At 37.2% G+C, this 22,405-nt stretch overlaps 1 protein-coding gene across 1 annotated transcript in view; it reads right to left on the bottom strand.

Moving 5' to 3' along the window:
• HEPH (hephaestin) overlaps positions 1-22,405 on the bottom strand; it is a 98,551-nt gene that overhangs the window by 9,420 nt on the left and 66,726 nt on the right. Inside the window, exons 16-17 of the mRNA XM_055268591.1 lie at positions 2,787-2,893; positions 1,597-1,822 (exon numbers count right to left, since the gene is read on the bottom strand). Of these exons, the coding sequence (XP_055124566.1) occupies positions 1,597-1,822; positions 2,787-2,893 (333 nt within the window). The remainder of the gene's footprint in view (positions 1-1,596; positions 1,823-2,786; positions 2,894-22,405) is intronic.

The raw sequence follows: 22,405 nt of genomic DNA, 5'->3' as shown, positions 1-22,405 counted from the left end.
GGACATCAAACTACTCATTGTTATAATAACTCACACTTCCAGAACTTTTCCCTGGACAATTTCCCCCTACTTCTCATGTTCTTACAGAGGGAAGATAATTTCCACTTTATTACCCAAGAGAGGAAGCAATCATTTATAATCTGTCTCTATGTCTACCTCTACCAAACTGTGGATTTCAGAGAGGAAACTAAACATGATCAACTCAGCCTCTTATTGATCTTTTCTCTCCCTCATCAATCAGGCCACAGAAATGGGCAATAGCCGATTCATCATTTCACTGTGGGGTGTGATTCTCCCTCTGCCAAAGAGGAGAGTATTGCTGCCCATCTATGTCAATGATAAGGTGGAAATGTCTATCTCTTGCCAGAGAAGTGTTAGTAAGCCCATTTAGTTGTAGAACTGAAATCAGTTTTTCAATTAGCCTTCTTAGTAATAAGGTTCACATTTGATCTTAAGCATCTCTCTTTCTCAGTTGGTTCAGGAACCTGAAAAGGAAGAGAGGGATGTTATTTATTTACCCCTCAGATGCAAATATCTCCAGGGCTAGCACTCAGAAACTGCTTAACAAATACCTGCTAGATGGATAGGTAGGTAGATTTATACCGGAAGAGTGTGGATAGACACATAAACAAACAGAAGAAAGTGAGCATTAGCCAAACCCCTGCATTAACAGGACCTAACTGTGTCCTCTTTCCCTTTTTGTCCTGGGCCATTTCTCTGTTTTGACAGTTGCTAAAATGTCTGCCTTGTGAAGTCTGTGAGTCATCTGTTCTAATGTGAATCATTCATCACTCCATCAAGGAGAAATAGCTAAAATCGGTGGGATAATAATATACTACTTTTTAGTTCCATCAGAATCACTATCAAAGATACTCCTCATCCACAGATCAAAGAAATCTTGGGCTAGAAGGAATAGTGAAGATCACTTCATTCTACTGCACTTACGCCCTCCCCTCTTTCTCTTGTTTTTGAAAAGCTACACAGATCTCTCAAGCAAAGGAAGGCTTTGATGCACAATTTCTCTCCAAAATCCATTCAAGTACCAAAATGTTCTTCCTTGTATCTGACATAAATCCAGTATGCTTCTCGCTGAAGCTCTCTTCAATTCTTCCATCTATAAATTGAAACTCTTTTAAAAAGAGACTAAAATACAAGCTTTCATCTGGCTGTATTGGAATCCATTGAAATAACAGATCCCAAATTTAGAGTGGTAAATAAATAAGATGATATTGGGAGACTAAACTCAAGGTTTTACAATAGAGGGGCACTAAGCAGTCAGCTTGACAAGTATATTGAAGGTCATACACGACCGTTTTGCCTTCTCTAGTATGTTAAAATTTGCTGGTATCATCATGGCAACTTTACAGAGTCAACTTCCTGCTTTCTGGGCACCCAATCTAACCTGGACCACATATCTGCCTTTGTATATGTAAATGTACAATAAGAGGAAATGCTTCTAACTCATCCCCATTTCACCTTCCCATGTTCATGTCCCCTCTGGGATTATGTTCCCTTAGGTAGCAATAGGCCTATTAAATATCCCCATGTTACCAGCAGGGACTGCTTTGGAAGAAGAGTAGGTTTTTTATTACTGACCATGCATTTTATTGCTCTCCAAGAAAGTTTCATCCTGTAGGTTAATACTGCCTGGATCCTGGGACCCATGGGTTGCCACATTTTCCTCCAAATACCAAGACTTATTTTCATCAAAAATCAAGAACAACAACGCAAATTCCCGGTCCATGTCACTCCGTCCTCCATGGGGCTCCAGGATGCCCTTTCGGCAGATAGCCAAGGGCCCCACCAGGCCACTATACATGTCCTGAGGAAGGGAGGAAGTGGGAGAGAGAGAAAGAGATGGAGTTGTTTCTGGGTAGCAGTACTCTGCAGGGAGCCAGCTTCTCATACAAGCCCACTGTGCCTCTCAGCATTTCCTCATGATATCTTACATTTATAAGTACCCCACTATGTTATTTGAATTCATTCTAACAATTATCTTGGGACTTAGTTAAGATGCACTATCTGACCTATGCTTTATCTAGGCTAAACTATTTATTGACCTCTTAGCCTACCAAGCATTTTTACAACCTAGTGTCTTTTTTTTGTGCTGTTTCCTCTGCCTGCAATGCCCTCCCCATCATCATATCCCTTATCTGATGGCATAATGTGACTCAGCTTTTAAGGCTGAGAGTACACGCACCTCCCATTGTGATGCCTTCTCCAGGTTCCCTCTTGCTCAACTAGACCATACTCTTTGAAGGTGGGAAATGTATCTTAAATTTATATCATCCAAAGCACCAAGAAAAATGCCTAAAATGTGGCAGGCACTCAATAAATGATTACTAATGGCTGGCTGCAGATGGATGGCTAGATTGATAAATCTATTTTCCAGATGAGAAAACAGAGGCAGAATGACTTATTTAAGGTCACTCTAAAAGCATGCTATAACCAAATTTGGGACTAGAACCTCAATCTCTGTACAACCAATCCCAGGTTTCTTTTCTGTTTTTTGTTTGTTTGTGTGTTTGTTTTTTTTATAATGAGAACATGTTGCTTTATAGGATCCAAAATGAAAAGATAAGGAAGAAAATCTTCATGACAAATATCTGGTGCTACCCATTCCCTTCATCCCTCCTCCTGTCTATTAAAATAAGTCCAGCTTTTGAGGAATGTTCCCCAAATTCTAGGATCTAGAATCTCAGGAGTAAGTTCTTACTACACCTGGTTAATAGCTTCTTTTTGCCAGGGAGTTTGACCCACCTCCAGGTAGCCAATCTTGTATTTACCTTGATGGGATCCACTGCAGAATAATAGATCCAGGAAACACAAGCAGAGTCATTGGGCCCAGGGCCAGATCTCTCCGGGATGTTCCACTGATAAGTGAGCACCTCACCTAGAAGTGTAACAAGGAACCTCCAGTTGCACCGAGAAATTTCTCTCAATTTCCAGGTCTCCCCAAGAGGCAGTGGTGAGTGAATCCCATCTTCTTTAAGATCTTTCTTCATCATTCCTCCATCATTTTATTTTTGTGGCCTTGCTCTTCTCCCTCCTGGGACACCCTCAACCTTTCTTTTCTACTTTCCCTATTCTCAAAGGCCCAGGTCCACTCCTCTAGTAAGGCAGCCTTGCTACTTTTTTTCTCTGCTTTTAATATCATCTTTTTCTTTGCAGGTGGGGGTGGGGTGGGGTGCTCTGCTTTGGCTTATTTTTTCTAGCTGCTATATCCTAAATGCAGTTGTTTGAACAAAGTTCTGTCTCAGTTCTCTTCTCTCTTTCCATACTCTCTCCTTGGAAACTTTAGTCACCTTTCTGATGTCAACTATGATCTGTGCATCGATGACTCTTAAATACTTAGTTCCAGCCAGACTCCCCTTGTTACTAAGCTCCAACTCCAAATATTCAATTAGATGCTGAATATCTTTTAAAGATTGTCCTGACAGCACCAGGAAAACAGATTGTATGAACTCACCTCCCTCCTTTGAAAAACCACCCTGTTTCCCAATCTGTGCTCTCAGTGTCTGTCTAGAAATAACATTATCACTCTTTTACTTATTCAGACTCAAAACTTTAATCTTTACTTCTTCACTTTCGTAATTCGACATCTAACCAAATGGCAGGTCTTATTGATTCTACCTCTACACTATATTTTAGAACCATCCTCTTCTCCTTTCAATTATCATTACTCTTGCCCTAGTTTAGACCCTTGTTTTCTTAACTCAACCATTACAAAGCCTCCTAACATGTTTCTCTGCCTCCAGCCTTGCCCTCTCCAATTCATCTTCCAAATAATGCTATATTAATCTTTTCTAACAACTTTATTGAGATGTAATTTGCGTACCATACAATTCACCCTTTTAAAATGTTCAATTCAACGTTTTTAGTATAATACCAGAACTTCGTAACCACCACGATTCATTTTACATTTCATTACCACCAAAAAAACTCCTGTACTGCCTTCATCCCCTAATCCACCCATCCACCCCTGCCCCACCCCACCCAAGGTAATCAATATTCTACTTTCTGTCTCTATAGACTTGTCCATTAGGGGCATTCCATAGATATTGAATTATATCATACATTTTATTTTGTGACTGAATTTTTCTTATTTAATATATTTTCATTGTCCACCCACGTTGTAGCACATATCAATACTTAACTGTGTTTATTGCCAAATAATATTCCATTGAATAGATACACCACATTTTATTCATTCATTCTTCAGTTGATGAAGATTTGGGTCATTTCTACTTTTTAGTTATTATGAATAGTGCTGCTATCAGCATTTGTGTACAAGTTTTTATGTGGATATATGTTTTCATTTATTCCTGTGTTATATGGTAATGCTACGTTCAACCACTTAAAGAATTGCCAAACTGCTTTCCAAAGCACCTGCACCATTTTGTATTCTCACCAGCAACATATTAGGGTTCCAATTTCTCAACATCTGCATGAAAACTAGTTATTGTCTGCTTTTAAAAATCTTTTATTTTAGTTATCCTAGCATGTGAAAAGTGTTATCTCACTACAGTTTTGATTTCCATTTCTCTGATGGCTAACCATGTTGAGCATCTTCTCTTGTGATTAATATACATTTTAACATCTTCTGGGGAGCAATGTCTATTCAAATCCTTTGCCCATTTTAAATTGGGTTATGGGTTTTTTGATAATAGCATTGTCAAATAACAATGACATCAAGCAATAGTTGTTTATGGATTCTGGATACAAGTCCCTTATCAGATATATGATTGTCAAATTGTTTCACATCCTGTGGATTGTCTTTTCACTTTTTTATGGTGTCCTTTAAAGCATATTTTAAATTTTAAGGTATTTCAATTTATTTGTTGACTTGTGCTTTTAGTGTTGTATATAAGAAACCATTGCCTAATCCAAGGTTATAGAGGTTTGCTCCTTTGTTTTCTTCTAAGTTTTATAGCTTTACTTTCATATTTAGGTCTTTGATCCATTTTGAGTTGATTTTTCTGTATGTTGTGAGTTAGAGGTCCAATTTCATAGTTTTGTATGTGGATATCCAATTGCCTCAGCACAATTTACTGAAAAGACTATTTTTTTCCATTGAAAGGTCTTGGCACTTTTGTTGAAAATCAATTGACCAAAAATGAGAGGGTTTATTTCTGGATCTTCAATTCTATTCTATTGATCTATCTGTCTACCCTTACGCCAATGCCACACAATCTTGAATTCTATGCTTTGTAGTAAGTTTAGAAACCAGTAAGTATGAGTTCTCCAACGTTTTTCTTCTTTTTTAACATTGTTTTGGCTATGCCATATTAATCTTTCCAAAATCTTTCTTTGTTCATGTCATACCTTTTATCAAAGGCCTGTAATGTCTCCCTAATATTCAAATAATAAATTTCAAAAATTTCCCCATCAGCTAAGCCCTCTCTAACTCAGCCCTGGCCTGCCTTTTCAGCCATATCTCTTACTCTTTCTAGTTCTGCAAAATATATACTGGTCAAACCTAACTACTTGCACACCTCTGGGCATACCTCATACTTTCACAGCTCTGTATCTTTTGTAATGTTGTTCTGTTTGCATGAACTTCTCCCCAACCTCTCTATCGAGTTCAAGGCTTATTCAACTGCCTTCTTGGCACCTCCGTTTGTCTAATTTTTATCTCAGACTCAATATATTAAAAATAAATATTTGACTTTCCCCCCAAACCTTCTCCTCTTCAGTTTTCCTTATCTCAATAGATAGTGCCACCAGTTATGTAAGCCAAAAACTCAAGAGTTATCTTTGATTATTATCACTCCCTCATATCTCATATCCATCATCAAAATTCCGAAGGATCTACCTGAAAAGTATATCTCATATTATCCACTTCTACCCATCTCCACTGCTACCACCGTAGTCTGTGCCACTATCTTCTGCCACCTGATAAAACTACAATAGTCACCTATCTTGTTCCTCTCATAACATATGCTTTACATAACAACAAATGTAACTTTTTGAAATACAAAGTAAACCATGCCACATCTCTGCAACAGCTCCTCGCTGTGAGTAAAACTAAATAAAAATTCCCTACCATGGCTTGCGACACTCTACATGATCTTACTTATCCTTCTTTATATCTACAAACTCATTTCTTATTATTCTTCATCTTTCTCAGTATGCTACAGCCACACTGTCTTCTTATTATTCATTAAATACACTGAGATCATTCCTGTCTCAAGGTATTTACACTTGCAGTTGAAGGTCTCCTGTAACTTTCTTAATATGGCTGATTTCTATGCTACATTCAAGTATCAGCCTAAATATAATTTCCTCACAGAGCCCTGGACTGATCATAGTAGTCAAGGCTTCACTCTTGTATCTAAAATACATAAAGAACTCTTAAATTTTAACAAAATAAAAACAACCCAATTAAAAATAGGCAAAAAAAATTGAACTGACATTTCACAAGATATAAGAATGACAGATAAACATATGATAGATGTTAAACATTATTAGCCATTTAGAAAAAGGAAATCAAAATTACAATGAGATATCATTACATACCTGTCACAATGGCCTTAAAAATCAGTGATAACACCAAATGCTCGCAAGGATGTGGAACAACTGAATCACTCACACTTTGCTTATGGGAATGTAAAATGGTGCAGACACTCTGGAAAAAAGTTTGGCAGTTCCTTATAAAGTTAAATATCCCCTTACTATATGATCCAGAAATCCTAGTTCTAGGTATCTACCATAGAGAAATGTGAACGATGTTCACACAAAAGCTTCTGCAGAGCACCTGTAATCCCAGCACACTGGGAGGCCAAGGCGGGTGGATCACTTGAGGTCAGGAGTTTGAGACCAGCCTGGCCAACATGGCAAAACCTATCTCTGCTAAAAATACAAAAATTAGCTTAGTGTGGTGGTGGGCACCTGTAATCCCAGCTACTCAGGAGGCTGATGTATGAGAGTCACTTGAACCTGGGGGGCAGAGGTTGCAGTTAGCCAAGGTTGTGCCACTAAACTCCAGCCTAAGTGACAGAGCGAGACTCTGCTTCAATCAATCAATCAATCAATGCCTCTATAAAGATAGTCATTGTAATTTTATTAATAAGAGCTAATAACTGGATAAAATCTAAATTCCCTTTAACATTGAAAAGTTGTACAAAATGTGGTACATTCATACCATGGAATACTACTCAGCAATAAAAAATAGTAAACTATTGACACATACAACAACTTAGATGAATCTCCAGAGAATTATGCTGAGTGAAAAAGGTTAATCCTGAAGTATTGCATACTTTATTATTCCATTTATATACATAAATATATTCCATTTTATGTAGATATCACTATGTAAATCAAAGAATATATACATATATATGCATTTCTTTTTAGCAAAGATGTAACAATAGGAATTGAGAACAGATAAGTGGTTCAAAGAGGGTGGGGATAGCAAGAAAGTAACTGCTTTAATTCCTAATTGCGGTGGTGATTATACTAATCTATACATGTGTTAAAATTCATACAACTGTACATCAAAAAAGTCAATTATATTGTAAGACTTAAACAAATACAGGAGTTTAGAGGTATTAATCACCAGAGAAAGTGTTAGAGTTTAGACTTGGTCTGAATCTCAAGGAATGAGGAGAGCTTAAAGAAGAGTCAGAGGTGAAAGCATGCAAGATTTTTCCCTCATACGATCAACAAAGCTGTATTGAACACATACTACATGTTGAGTGTTGGAGAGTCATAAACAAAACAACATAGTGCCTGTCCTCTTAGAATCTAGTCAGGAGAGGAAACAATATACAAGTAAACCAACAAAAAAAACATGTAGAATTACAAGCTGGGATAAGTGCTATGTCCTTGTGAAGATCCCTACTCTCCTCTACCTTTTTTATCAGGTCCCTCCTGAGTCCATCCTTTTCCCTATCTGGTCCAAATTCCCTCACTGCCACGGTCAGCATTTGAACTGCTCTTTAACAAATATCCTGCACTCTCATGTCTTCTTGCCTGTTACTCTATTCTACACAATGCATCCCCTTCACCACTCCCACCCCATAATAACTTCCTGTAAATCAGTGGTCCTCAAAGTTTATTGCTTCCACCAGCAGCATCAGAATCCACTTAGCAATTTGTAGAAATGCAAATTGTTGGGAATCTCTCCACACCTGAAGATTCAGAAACTCTGGGCATGGGCTCAGCAACCTACGGGCAATTTAACAATCCCTCCAAGTGACTCTCATGTCCACTAAATTTGGGTACCACTAACCTCCCTAGGTGTATCTTACAATCTGCCTCCTCTGATCTTAGACTGTGATGTGCTGAACACAGCTGGAGAAAACTGTACAGCCTTCTGTAGTGCTGCTTCTTCAAATTTCTATTTTCCAGTCTCAATTGTGTCCTCAGTGCTGTTTGGTTCAATAGCTTCCAATACTGTTCCTCTTGGTGACAATTCCAAACTTTCACTACACTCCTCAAGACTCATTTGTTCCTTACCTCCTCACTCTCAACAACTGAATTCAACTCAAATTTCACAGAATAAGAATAATATTGGCAAAAACTTGCATAGCACTTAAAATACATTAATTCAAAATCCCTATGAGACAGATATTACTATTAATTCCATTGTATATATGAAATAACTAAGGCTTCAGCTCATAGATATTATATCACTTTCTGAAGACCACACATCATAGCTGAAATTTGAGCCCATGCAGTCTATCTTGAAAATTCCTTTTACTACTACTCTTCAAAGGCTCTCATCCTTTAAAATTCCATTCCTTATCCACATCTACCAAGCCTTTGAGCCTCAGAGGGGGAAGTGTTCCTACTCCAATTCAAGGTTCATACTTTCTCCCATTTCTTGCCAGATTTGAATTTCCTCTTCTTCCTCCTGGGTCTTCTACTTCTCCTCTGCTTTTTCCTTTCCCCATGTAAACCATGCTCAAGTCTCTCCTTTCTCTCTCCTGTGACCCTCAAGCTACTGCTCTCCCTTGTTCTATCTGTCTTCTTCAACAGCTAAGCATTTTTAAACTCCTGCCAGCATCTACTTTCTTTACTTCCTCACTTCCTATACACTCCTTAATGAGTCTTTCTTCATAGTCAAAAAAAAAAAAAAAAAAAACCTGCTGACACCTTGATTTTAAAATTCTGGCCTCCAGAATTATGAGACAATACATTTCTGTTGTTTAAGTCACTCAGTTTATGGTACTTCATAATGGCAGCCCTAGCAAACTAATACAACCTCCAACAACTTTCATATTGTCTGATGTAGTTTGAATTTTTGTCCCCTCTAAATATCATGTTGAAACTTGATCCCCAGTGTTGGAGGTGCCACCTAGTGGGAGGTGTTTGGGTCATAGGAGCAGATCCTTCATGAATGGCTTTGTGCTGTCCTCTCAGCAATGAGTGAGTTCTTGGTCTACTACTTCATACAAAAGCTGATTGTTTAAAAGATCATGGCACCCCTCCTCTCTTTCTTTCTTGCTCCCTCTCTCATCATGTAACACACTTGCTCCCCTTTCACCTTCCATTATAATTGAAAGCTTTCTTGGGCCTTCAGTAGAAGCAGATGCCAGTGCCGTGCTTCTTTTTTTTTTTTTATTTTAATTTTTATTTTTATTATACTTTAGGTTTTAGGGTACATGTGCACAATGTGCAGGTTTGTTACTTATGTATCCATGTACCATGTTGTTTTGCTGCACCCATTAACTCGTCATTTAGCATTAGGTATATCTCCTTACATAGCGTGAAGAACCATGAGCCAAATAAACCTCCTTTATTTATAAATGACCCAGCTTCAGGTAATCCTTTTTAACATGCAAAATGGACTGAGACACTATCAAAAGAAATAGATAATTTAAATCCTTTCTTTCCTGACCTTGTGCCTCATTCCCGAAAGCTTAGCTAAAACAATATGTTAACACACAATCACCCTAAAATATGCAAATATTTGATACCATGAAGGTGTTTCCAGCAACTACTCAGAAACCTCCTCTCTTAGCTCCTGATGCTCTCTTATTCTGATTCAAGTCTCTTTCTCCACTTCACTTTTGCATGTTAGGTCCATCTCCCATTGCAGCTTGGCTCCTGTACTTTAGTATCCAGCTTTTACAATTGAATGAATGGAACTAGCAATGCCTGACCACTTCCATTTTCACTGAAGGTCCCAAACCTGACATCATATCTTCATTTGCTCTGAGCTACTTCTTTATTTAATATGTTCCAACCTAAGAAGTTAGCCATATGAAGGTTATGAATTATCTGCTGTAATGTCAAGCATCCATATCCTCATTAAGGAAAAGTAGCTAAAACCTGTGGAGCAATATGATACTGAGTCAGGCTGCATTCGAGTAAATGTTACAGTTACGTTTTGTTTACAGATTTAAAAAAAAATACAACTTTTGTTCATTCTTTCAAGAATCAGAGGTTAATTAAAGAAAGTGAGTTCCAAACCATATCTCCTCTGGCACTTCCCACATTGGGCTGTCTTCTAGTCTACAATAAAACCTTCTAAGTTATAGAATCTCAAAACAACATCCAAGCCAGTCTGCCTAGCTGGTCACCCAGATGAAGACTTCCTAGCTGTTCAGGGGTGAGAAATGGAAATATGGATGGGATTCAAACATTATTCTCACCCTTTGCACTATCTGACCGCTTAGACCATCCTTTTCTTAAAACTCTATTTGACTTCCAAACACCATTGCTTCCTGGTTCACTCACCAATCTTGCATTCCCCTTTCATCGCTTTATTTTTTCTCTACCCATCTCTCTCTTTTTATTTTAAAATAAAGTTAACAAATAACAATTTTTAGGTATTAAAGTAATAGATTTATATGAAAGTATATGCAAATACAGAGAAAGACGTCTAGATGGAAACGCACCAAACCAATAAGATGAGCTACCTCTGGAAAGAAAACTGAGATTGAAAGACAACCAAAGGGACTTCTGTTTATCTGTACTATCTGAATATTTTATAATGAGAATGCATTCATGTATTAGTTCTATGATTAAAAATATATTTCAAAAATATACACAACTAAATCATGTTCAATGGTGAATATTTTGAAAACTATGAAAAGCATAGAAAGGAAAATTAGTCACTATAATTCCATTATGCAGAAATCAGTACTTTTTTATATTAAGGGCATTTTCTTTTGTGGCATATAAGTATATGTAGATAGGTAGGGATATATATAGGCATACATATGAATATTTTCTTATTTTATAAAATTGAAATTATCTTTTTAATATGGTTTGGAGCCTGACTTAAATTTGACCGTTTTCACCTTTGGGCATTTGGGTTGCATTCATCTTTTTTCTATTATGGATAATGTTGTACTATATAGCCTTGTACATAAATCATTGAATATATCTATGATTACTTCCTTAGGATGAATTTCTAGAAGTGGAATTAAAAAATCAAAGTGGATGAAAATGTTTAGTGATATTGATACACATTGTCAATCTCCCTTCTGAAATGTTACCCCAATGTAAACTTTCAAGAGTAGTGCACATTACACTGTATCCTCAGTAACAGGATACTACAATTTTTAAAAATCTTTGCCAAATTGAAAATCAAAAGACATAAAAAAGATACAACAGAAAATCAAGAAAATTGATTTTTCTTGGAATTCATTATCTGAAACCTCACGTGGGTCCTCGATACTGTTCATCAGTCTTATTCCATTTCTCAGAAAAGTTTGTTTTTCTACCCTTTGAATCAACAATTTCATACATTTTTTCCTTTTCTTCAAACCTCCTACACCAGCGCACCCACCTCCACAACACTGATGGCCTTTACCCAGATATGAATAAGAAAATTGAAACCATCGGAAAAATCTCTCATCATACTACTGTAAAATCCGCAAACTTCTCTCACTATACAGTAGTCCCCTCTATCCATGGAGGATACATTCCAAAACCAGTGGAAACCTGAAAGCACAGAGAGTACTGAAACCGATTACTGTCAATTGAAACACATTTCTTTTTATATCTTCCACCCACAAATGTAATGCCTTTTTTATCTTAACTAAGCACTTATCATACATTGTGGCCATAGCTTTTGTAGTTTGAAGTGCTACAGAAAAACTTGCATGAATTTATTTTTCCTTCTTCACAATTGCATAGATAGAATCTTCATTCTTACCATCAATCTTAGCAACCTCAGCATACAAGTTTTTTCATTATTAATTCAAAAACTTTCACCTTTTCACTAAAAGAAGCACTTTATGGCTTCTCTTTGGCACATACAAGTTGCCAGCATCACTACTCTAGCACTTTGGGGCCTTTATTAAGTAAAATAAAAGCTACTTTAACACAAGCATTGCAAAACTGTAACGGTTGATCTGGTAACTGAGACAGCTATGTGCCGAATGGGCAGGTAGCATATCCAGTGTGGATATGCTGGACAAAGGAAAGATTCACATCCCAGGTGGGATAGTATGAGATGTTATCACACCACTTACAATGATACAAAATTTAAAACTTATAAATTGTTTATTTCTGAAAGTTTTCATTTATTATTATCAGATTATGATTGACCATGAATAACTGAAAGCATAGAAAATGAAACCAGGAATGAGGTGGTACTACAGTACTAGAGCATGTCGATCTAGCAAAGAGGGAGAGACTGATAATTAGGTGGGAGAGAGAGAGAGAAATAATAACCATAGGACCTAGGTAAGTAAAAAAATGGAGAGGGAATGGGATCCAGAGTATGAATGATAGGAATTAATATTTAATGAGAGAAAAGATGCCTTATTATTTGTAACTGGATAAAAGAAAGGGAAGATGGTGCAAATCAGAGGAGTTTTCAGTGCTGTCCAATACTGTAGTCACATGTAGCTAACATAACTGAGGAACTTAATTTATAATTTAGTTTAATTCTAATGAATTTAAGTTTGTATAGCCATATGTAACTGGTGGCTATGGTATTGGACAGTTCAGCCCAAACTATGCCATTTAAAAAACTTTCCTTAGTCACACATTTCTATCGAACTACAATATCCCATTTTTCAATACCCTTTAAAACAAGCCTTGAGAAAAGTTGTTGATACTCCCTATTTTCATCCCTACAACTCCTTTTCACTCTTTGGTTCATGTAACTTGACTTTTGTTCCCACTATGTCACTGAAATAATTACTTATAACAGCTGTTTAAATATGCTTAAAGAACTGACAACATAAATAAAAAGTAAAGAAAAACTCTTAAAACTATATCTGAACAAAATTCAAATATAAATAAAGATATGGAAATAAAAAGGAACCAAACAAATTCTGGAATGGAAAAGTAGAATTGAAATTTTAGTTCACTAGAAGAGTTAAACAGCAGATTTGAGCAGGCAGAAGGCAGAATCAGATAACTTGATGATAGGACAATTGAAAATATCTAGTATGAGGAGCAGCAGGAGAGAATAATGAAGAAAAGTGAACAGAGCATAAGGGACCTGTAGGACAACATCAAGCAGATTAATATATGCATTATGGAAGTCAAAGAAGGAGGAGAGAGAAAGAAGGAGAAAAAATATCTGAAAAAATAATGGCTAAAAATGTCTCACATTTGACAAAACATATGAATCTACACATCCGAGAAGCTCAACTGACTAAAAGTAGCATTAGCAAAACTCTACCCACACCAAGGCACGCTGTAATTGAACTATTTTTAAAAAGACAAAGAGAACCGGAAAAGTTGCAAAACAAGATTTGTCACAGAAAAGAAATTCTCAATAAGATTAATAGCCAATTTCTTCTCTGAGACCATGGAGGTTAGAAATAAGTCAACTGACATATTTAAAGTGCTGAAAGAAAAAAATACTCGTCAACAAAGAATTCTATATTTGACAAAATGACCCTTCAAAAACGAGAGGGTGGGAGGGGCTAATATGGCAGAATAGAAGCAGCACATGTACTCCACTTTCACAGAGAGGAAACAAAAAGTTTAATAAACACTGGCCCTACAGGCCAATCAACAGAGAAACCATGTCAGGATTCATCAAGGCAGCAGGGCTACAGAAATCAGAGAAGAGGGAAGCTGAGCACCAGCCTGTATAGGCGCAGCAAAGAGCCAGAAGAACCTCTCCAAAAGGGGAAAGGGTGAGTAAGTGAGAATCTTCTGGGATACTCACATCCTCCACAGGAACCTATGCAAGACTGGGAACAGCAGAATCACCCTGGCCCCCATACACTGCCCCCACCATGCTTCTAGACTGAGGCAGAGGACCATCTGGATGCTTTGCAGGGGAAACTCTTGACTCCAAGGGGAACTCTACAAGTCTTAGGCCACAGAATAGACCAGCACTGACACCATAGCCCCAATAGAGACTAAAGTCATGGTGCCTAGAAGGAGTAAGATTGCCCTACTGCCCCTCATCAGACAGGGCTCAGCACCAGCTTCTGGCACAATGGTCTCACTTCTACCTAAACTCAGCCAACATCTGTAGCCCCCTGCTGTCTTAAAAAGCACCCAGATGGCAGGAACGGCAATCCCACCCACTCCTGCCACTGGTAGCCAGGCAGGCAATGCCTGCTAGATTTTCTAACCCAACAGTCTCACTTCTGTCTGAACTCAGTCCTGTTAAGCTTCCTGTTTTCTCAGGAAACACCCAGACAACAGGGCAATCAATTCCATCCACCTCCACCTCTCATGGACAGACAGGCTATACCTGATAGAGCTTCCAACCCAGCAGTCCCATTTCTGCTGGAACTCTGTGGGCAGGCACAAACCCATGTTCCCCCAGGAAACACTCCGACAGCAGATTACAGCTGACCCGGCAAGGATATGGCCTGTCTGCAACTGCAGCCTCTGCCTGAGGGAGCTTCATGGATAAGAACACCCAACAAAAGAAACATAGGCACAGAGACAGTAATCAGAGGGAGTTATTTAAACACTAAGGAGTAGACTAGAATCAAAACCATTCTACTCAGTTTCTATGTAGTTGAGCAGTTTTGAGGGAGTTTCTTAATCCTGAGTTCTAGTTTGATTGCACTGTGGTCTGAGAGACAGTTTGTTATAATTTCTGTTCTTTTACATTTGCTGAGGAGTGTTTTACTTCCAACTATGTGGTCAATTTTGGAATAGGTGTGGTGTGGTGCTGAAAAGAATGTATATTCTGTTGATTTGGGGTGGAGAGTTCTGTAGATGTCTATTATGTCCACTTGGTGCAGAGCTGAGTTAAATTCCTGGGTATCCTTGTTAACTTTCTGTCTCATTGATCTGTCTAATGTTGACAATGGGGTGTTAAAGTCTCCCATTATTATTGTGTGGGAGTCTAAGTCTCTTTATAGGTCACTCAGGACTTGCTTTATGAATCTGGGTGCTCCTGTATTGGGTGCATATATACTTAGGATAGTTAGCTCTTCTTGTTGAAATGATCCCTTTACCATTATGTAATGGCCTTCTTTGTCTCTTCTGATCTTTGTTGGTTTAAAGTCTGTTTTATCAGAGACTAGGATTGCAACCCCTGCCTTTTTTTGTTTTCCATTTGCTTGGTAGATCTTCCTCCATCCCTTTATTTTGAGCCTATGTGTGTCTCTGCACGTGAGATGGGTTTCCTGAATGCAGCACACTGATGGGTCTTGACTCTTTATCTTGCCAGTCAGTGTCTTTTAACTGTAGCATTTAGCTCATTTACATTTAAGGTTAATATTGTTATGTGTGAATTTGATCCTGTCTTTATGATGTTAGCTGGTTATTTTGCTCGTTAGTTGATGCAGTTTCTTCCTAGCCTCGATGGTCTTTACAATTGGTCCTCAGTTGGCCTATTTTTTACATAAATGGAAGTTTTCTACACATAATGCTTCATAATTTGCTTTAATAATATGTATAAATGACATTCTATGTACTTAAATATTTTTAAGAGCATCATTTAATAAAAAACATTCTACTGAACCCACCTTGCACCACAATCAAATCCCCAAGGGCATCAAAGAATATAAAAGCAAGAAAATTCTATCTGAAGGACAGCAATTTCAAAGACTGAAGGAACATCAGCCTACACAGATGAAAAAGAATCAGCACACAAACTCTGAAAACTCAAAAAGCCAGAGTGTCCTCTTACCTCCAAATGACCACACTAGTTATCCAGCCATGGTTCTTAATCAGGCTGAAATGGGTAAAATGTCAGAAATAAAATTCAGAATATGGATAGGAATGAAGATCAACATTCAGGAGAAAGTAGAAACCCAATTTAAAAAAAATCTAAGGAATACAATAAAATTATATAGGAGATAAAAGAAAATAGGCATTTTAAGAAAGAACCAAGCTAATCTGATAGAGCTGAATAATTCACCTCAATAATTTCATAATAAAATTGCAAGTATTAACAGCAGAATCAACCAAGCTGAGGAAAGAATCTCAAAGCTCAGAGACTAGTTCTCTGAAATAACCCACTAAGACAAAAATAAAAATAGAAGAATGAACAAAATCTCTGAGAAATATCAGATTATGTAAAGATACCAAATCTATGACCTATTGACAACCCTGAAAAAGAGACAGAGCAAACAACTTGAAAAACACACTTGAAAATATCCATGAAAATTTCACCTAGCTCACTTGAGAAGCCAGCATTCAAATCCAGGAATTGCATAGCACACCTGAAAGATACTATACAAGATGACTATTCCAAGTGTGCATAGTCTTCAGTTTTCTTCAAGGTATTTGGTTTTCTGTTTCTGCATTAGTTCACTTAGGATTATGGCCTCCAGTTCCATCTATGTTTCTGCAAAAATATGTCATTCCTTTTCATGGATGCCTAGTATACCATAATGAATAGTACCACTTTTTATTATTCAATACACCATTCATGGGCATGAAGATTGATTCCATGTCTTTGCTATCATGAAAAGTGCTGTGACGAATATACACGTCAGGTGTTTTTATGATAGAATTATTTATATTTCTTTGGTTATACACCCATTAATGAGACTGCTGGGTCAAACAGTAGTTCCGTTTTAAGTTCCTGGAGAAATCTTCAAACTGCTTTCCACAGTGACTAAACTAATTTACATTTCTGCCAGCAGTGTATTAGCATTCCCTTTTATCCACAATCTCATTGGCATTTGTTAGTTTTTGACTATTTAATAACAGCTACTCTGACAGGTGTGAGATGGCATCTCATTGTGGTTTCAATCTGCATTTCTCTAATAATTAGTGTTGTTGAGAATTTTTTCATATGCTTGTTGGCAACAGGATATAACGTCTATGTCTTCAAGAAGTATCTGTTCATGTCCTTTGTCCACGGGGTTGTTTGATTCTGGCTTGTTGATTTGTTTAAGTTCTTTATAGATTCTGGATATTAGACTTTTGTTGGATGCGTAGTTTGAAAATATTTTCTCCCATTCTGTAGGTTGTCTGTTTCCTTTGTTGGTAGTTTATTTTGTACAGACACTTTTTAGTTTAATTAGATTCTACTTGACAGTGTTTGTTTTTGCTACAATTGCTTTTGGAGTATTTGTCATAAAATCTTGCCAAGGCCTATGTGCATAATGATATGTCTTAGGTTTCTTCTAGGGTCTTTACAGTTTTAGGTTTTACATTTAAGTCTTTAATCCATTTTGAGTTGATTTTCATATATGATTAAAGAAAGGGTGCAGTTTCAATCTTCTGCATATTGCTAGTCATTTATCCCAGCATCATTTATTGACTAGGGACTTCTTTTCCGATTCCTTGCTTTTGTCATATTTGGAAAAGATCAGATGGTTTTACATGTGCAGCTTCATTTCTTCATTCTCTAACCTGTTATATTGGTCTATGTGTCTGCCTTTGTACCAATACCCTGCTGTTTGGTTAATATAGCCTTGTAGTATAGTTTAAAGTTGGGTAATGTGATGACTTCAATTTTTTTTTTTTTTTTCCTGCTTAGGATTGTCTTGCCTACTCAAGCTATTTTTTGGGCTCCATATATATTTTAAAAGAGTTTTTTTCGAATTCTATGAAGAATGTCCTTAGTGGTTTGATAGGAATATCACTGAATCTACAAATTGTTTTGGGTGGTATGGTCATTTTAACAATAGTGATTCTTTCTATCCATTAGCATGGAATCCTCTTCCATTTGTTTATGTCATCTCTGATTTCTTTGAGCAGTGTTTTGTAATTCTATTGCAGACATCTTCCACCTCCCTGAATTGCTCTATTCCTAAGTATTTTATTCTTTTTGTGGCTATTGTGAATGAAATTGCATTCTTGATTTGGCTCTCAGCTTGGATGCTACTGGTGTATAGAAATACTACTAATTTTTGCACATTGATTTTGTATGATGAAACTTTACTACAGTGGTTTATCAGTTCTAGGAGTGTTTGGGCAGAGACTACATGATATTTTAGGTATAGAATTATATCATCTATATGATAGCTTGACTTCTCTTCCAAAGTGAATGCCTTTTATTTATTTCTCTTTCCTAATTTCTCTAGCTAGGATTTCCAGTACTATGTTTAATAGGAGTAGTGAGAGTGGGCTTCCTTGTCTTGTTCCAATGCTCAAGGGGAATGCTTCCAGCTTTTGCTCATTCAGTATGATGTTGGCTGTGGGTTTATTATACATGGCTGTTATTTTTAGGTATAATCCTTCAAAGCCTAGTTGTTTAGGATTTTTAACATGAAGGGATACTAAATTATATCTAGTGTATCTACTGAAATAATCATGTGGTTTTGTTTTTAGTTCTCTTTATGTGGTAAATCACATTTATTGATTTGCACATGTTGAATCAGCCTCACATACCAGGAATAAAGCCTACTTGATCATGGTGGATTAGCTTTTTGATGTGCTGCTGGATTCTATTTGCTAGGATTTTGTGGAGTATTTTTGTGTCTAAGTTCATCAGGCATATTGGCCTGAAGTTTTCTCTTTTGTTGTGTTTCTGCCGGGTTTTAGTATAAAGATGATTATTGCCTCATAGAGTGAGTTAGAGAGGTTTCCCTCCTTTTTCATTTTTTGGAATAGTGTTAGTAGGATTGGTACTAGCTCTTCTTTGTACATCTCATAGACTTGGGCTGTAAATCTGTCTATTCCAGGGCTTTTTCTTCTTCGTAGTTTTTTTTTTTTAATTTCTAATTTTCTGAATGTCTTTGGTTTTCAGTAGATTTTACGTTGTATGCCTGGGGTGGGTGCATTTTTTTTTTTTTTTTTTAATAATTAGCCAAGTTGTGGTTCTTTGAGTTTTTTGAGTCTGTGGTTTAACATCTGTCAACAATTTTGGAAAATTATCAGCCATTTTATTTGAAGTCTTTCTTCTGTCACATATTTGTTTTCCTTATACAATTAGAATTGTATTTATGTTAGGGAGTTTGATATTATCCCACAGATCCTGGATGATATATTTCATTTTCTTCCTTTTTTTTCCTAGTGTTTCAGTTTGGACGAGTTTTAGCGACATATCTTTAAGGTCACTAACGATTTTCTCAGCTGTGTCAAGTCTCCTGATAAGGCCAATAAAGAGACTATATCTATTATTGTGTTTTTAATTTCTAGCATTTCCATTTTATTCTTATAGTTTTCATCTCTCTAATGAACTTACCCATCTTATTTTGCATGTGGTTCACCTTTTCCATTAGAGCCTTTAACATTTTAATCATAGTTATCTTTACTTCCTTTTCAGGCATTTCCAACATCTATATCATTATCGGAATCTGGTTTGTTTGATGTATTTGTTTCTCAGAAGTATGGACTGTATTATTCTATTTATATGCCATTGTGAAGAAGATAAAGCTTAGAAACATAGAAAATAGTGGCAGTGTTTACCAAGGGTGATGAAGGAGGGAGAAGGGCTTGACAACAAAGGGACAGCATAAGGGATAATTGTGAGGTGATTTAATTTTTATCTTGATTGTTATGGTAGATATATGACTCATTTTGTAAACTCATAAAAACACTACATTATGAGAGAATTTTACTAAATATAAAGTTTTAATTTAAATTTTAAAAATCTAATAAGAGTGTGTCCTTTCTGCTCTGGAACCATAGGATTTGGCCAGGCCATGCTCTATGAGGTCAGGGTCTAGATCCTGCTTGGTTTCACATTTTTCTCTGGCTAAGAATCATGCAAATCTTCGCATGATGAAGTAGAACAACAATTAAAATATCTAGGACCCCAAAATGATTATGTGGAAGTAATTATCACATAGAGGATGGTCTGTTCCATTTATGAACAAGAAATCTTAACCATTTGTAAACATTTGTTAAGTAAAGTGGCTGACCAGACACAGCCAGGTGGAACAGATGCCACCGAGGTACTGAGACAAATGGCATGCTCCTAAAAAGTATTCAAAGGGAAGATACTGAGAATGGATGGAGGGAAGACACAAAAGCTGGGTTGTAGGGGAAAGACTCTGGGGACTCTACAAGGGGCCACCATGCACCTGGACTCATTCCTGGTCCCCAACAAATTAGGGGGAATGGGTGAGTTGAACTGACAAGCAGCAACCTCCTGTCACCATGGGCCTCTGAAATCCCAACAGGAAGAGACCCTTCAACCACCAGGGATACTGGATGTTGGGAACAGGCCCCCAAAAATCTCGCCATAAACTGGCCCCAAAACTGGCCATAAACAAAATATCTGCAGCACTGTGACATTTTCATGATGGCCATAAAGCCCATACTGGAATGTTGTGGGTTTACCGGAATGAGGGCAAGAAACACCTGGCCCACCCAGGGCAGAAAACCACTTACAGGCATTCTTAAACCACAAACAATAGCATGAGCGATCTGTGCCTAAAGAACATGCTCCTACTGCAGATAACTAGCCCAACCCATCCCTTTATTTAGGGCCATTCCTTCGTTTCCCATAAAGGATACTTTTAGTTAATCTAATATCTATAGAAACAATGCTAATGACTGGCTTGCTGTTAATAAATACGTGGGTAAATCTCTGTTCAGGGCTCTCAGCTCTGAAGGCTGTGAAACCCCTGATTTCCCATTTCACAGCTCTATATTTCTGTGTCATCAGTCTCTCCAAGGTCAAAATAAAAGAAAAAAATGTTAAAGGCAGCTAGACAGAAAGGGCAGGTCACCTACAAAAGGACACCCATCAGACTAACAGTGGACCTCTCAGCAGAAACCCTACAAGCCAGGCAATGTTCAACATTCTTTTGTTTGTTTGTTTGTTTGTTTGTTTGTTTTGACAGGGTTTCACTTTGTCATGCAGGCTGGAGTGCAGTGGCATGATCATAGCTACATGCAACCTTGAATTCCTGGGCTCAAGGGATCCTCACACTTCAGCCACCCAAGTTCAACATTCTTAAAGAAAATAAATTGCAACTCAGAATTCCATATCTGGCCAAGCTAAGCTTCATAAGCAAAGGAAAAATAAGATCCTTTTCAGATAAGCAAATGTCATGGGAATTTGCTGCCACCAGAACTGCCTTACAAGAGCTCCTGAAGGAAACACTAAATACGGAAAGGAAAGACCATTACCAGCCACTCCAGAAACATATTGAAGTACACAGACTAGTGACACCATAAAGCAACCACACTAACGAATCTGCATAATAACCAGCTAATATGATGACAGATTCAAATCCACACATACCTATACTAACCTTGAATGTGAATGGGCTAAAGGCCCCCATTTAAAAGACACAAAGTGGAAAGCTGCATAAGGAACCAAGACCTTGTTGGCATGCTGTCCTCAAGAAACCTATCCCACATGCAGTGACACCTACAGGCTTAAAATAAAGGGATGAAAAAATCTACCAAGCAAATGGAAAACACAAAGAAGCAGGGGTTGCAATCAAAGTTTCTGACAAAACAGACTTTAAATCAACAAAGATCAAGAAAGAAAAGGTATTACATAATAGCAAAGGATTCACTTCAACAAGAGCACCTAAGTATCCCAAATATATATGCATCCAACACAAGAGCACACAGATTCATAAAGCAAATTCTTAGAGACCTTCAAAGATACTTAGACTCCCACACAATAACAGTGGAAGACTTCAACATCCCACTTACAGTATTAGACTGATCATTGAGGCAGAAAATGAACAAAGATATTCAACATGTGACCTCAGCACTGGATAAAATGGACCTGGTAGAAATCTACATAACTATCCACCCAAAACAACAGAACATATATCCTTCTCATCACCACATAGTACATCAAAATCAACCACATAATCGAACACAGAATACTGCTAAGCAAATGCAAAAAAGACTGAAATCATAACAGTCTCTCAGAACACAGTCCAATCATATTAGAAATCAAGACTAAGAAATTCACTCAAAATCGTACAGTTACATGGAAACTGAATAACCTGCTTCTGAATGACTTTTTGGTAAATAATGAAATTAAGGCATAAATCAAGGCCTTCTTTGAAACCAGTGAGAACAAAGACGCAGCATTACAGAATCTCTAGGACACAGCTAAGGCAGTGTGAAGAGAGAAAAGGAAAGTTTACAGCACAAAATGCCCACATTGCAAGGTTGGAAAGATCTCCATTTAACAACCTAA

The sequence above is a fragment of the Symphalangus syndactylus genome, chromosome X (genome assembly GCF_028878055.3).
Source record: "Symphalangus syndactylus isolate Jambi chromosome X, NHGRI_mSymSyn1-v2.1_pri, whole genome shotgun sequence".
In the NCBI taxonomy this organism is placed as follows: Eukaryota; Metazoa; Chordata; class Mammalia; order Primates; family Hylobatidae; genus Symphalangus; species Symphalangus syndactylus.
The sequence above is the reverse complement of the archived record's forward strand: the minus strand, read 5'-3'. Positions and strand labels throughout refer to the sequence as shown.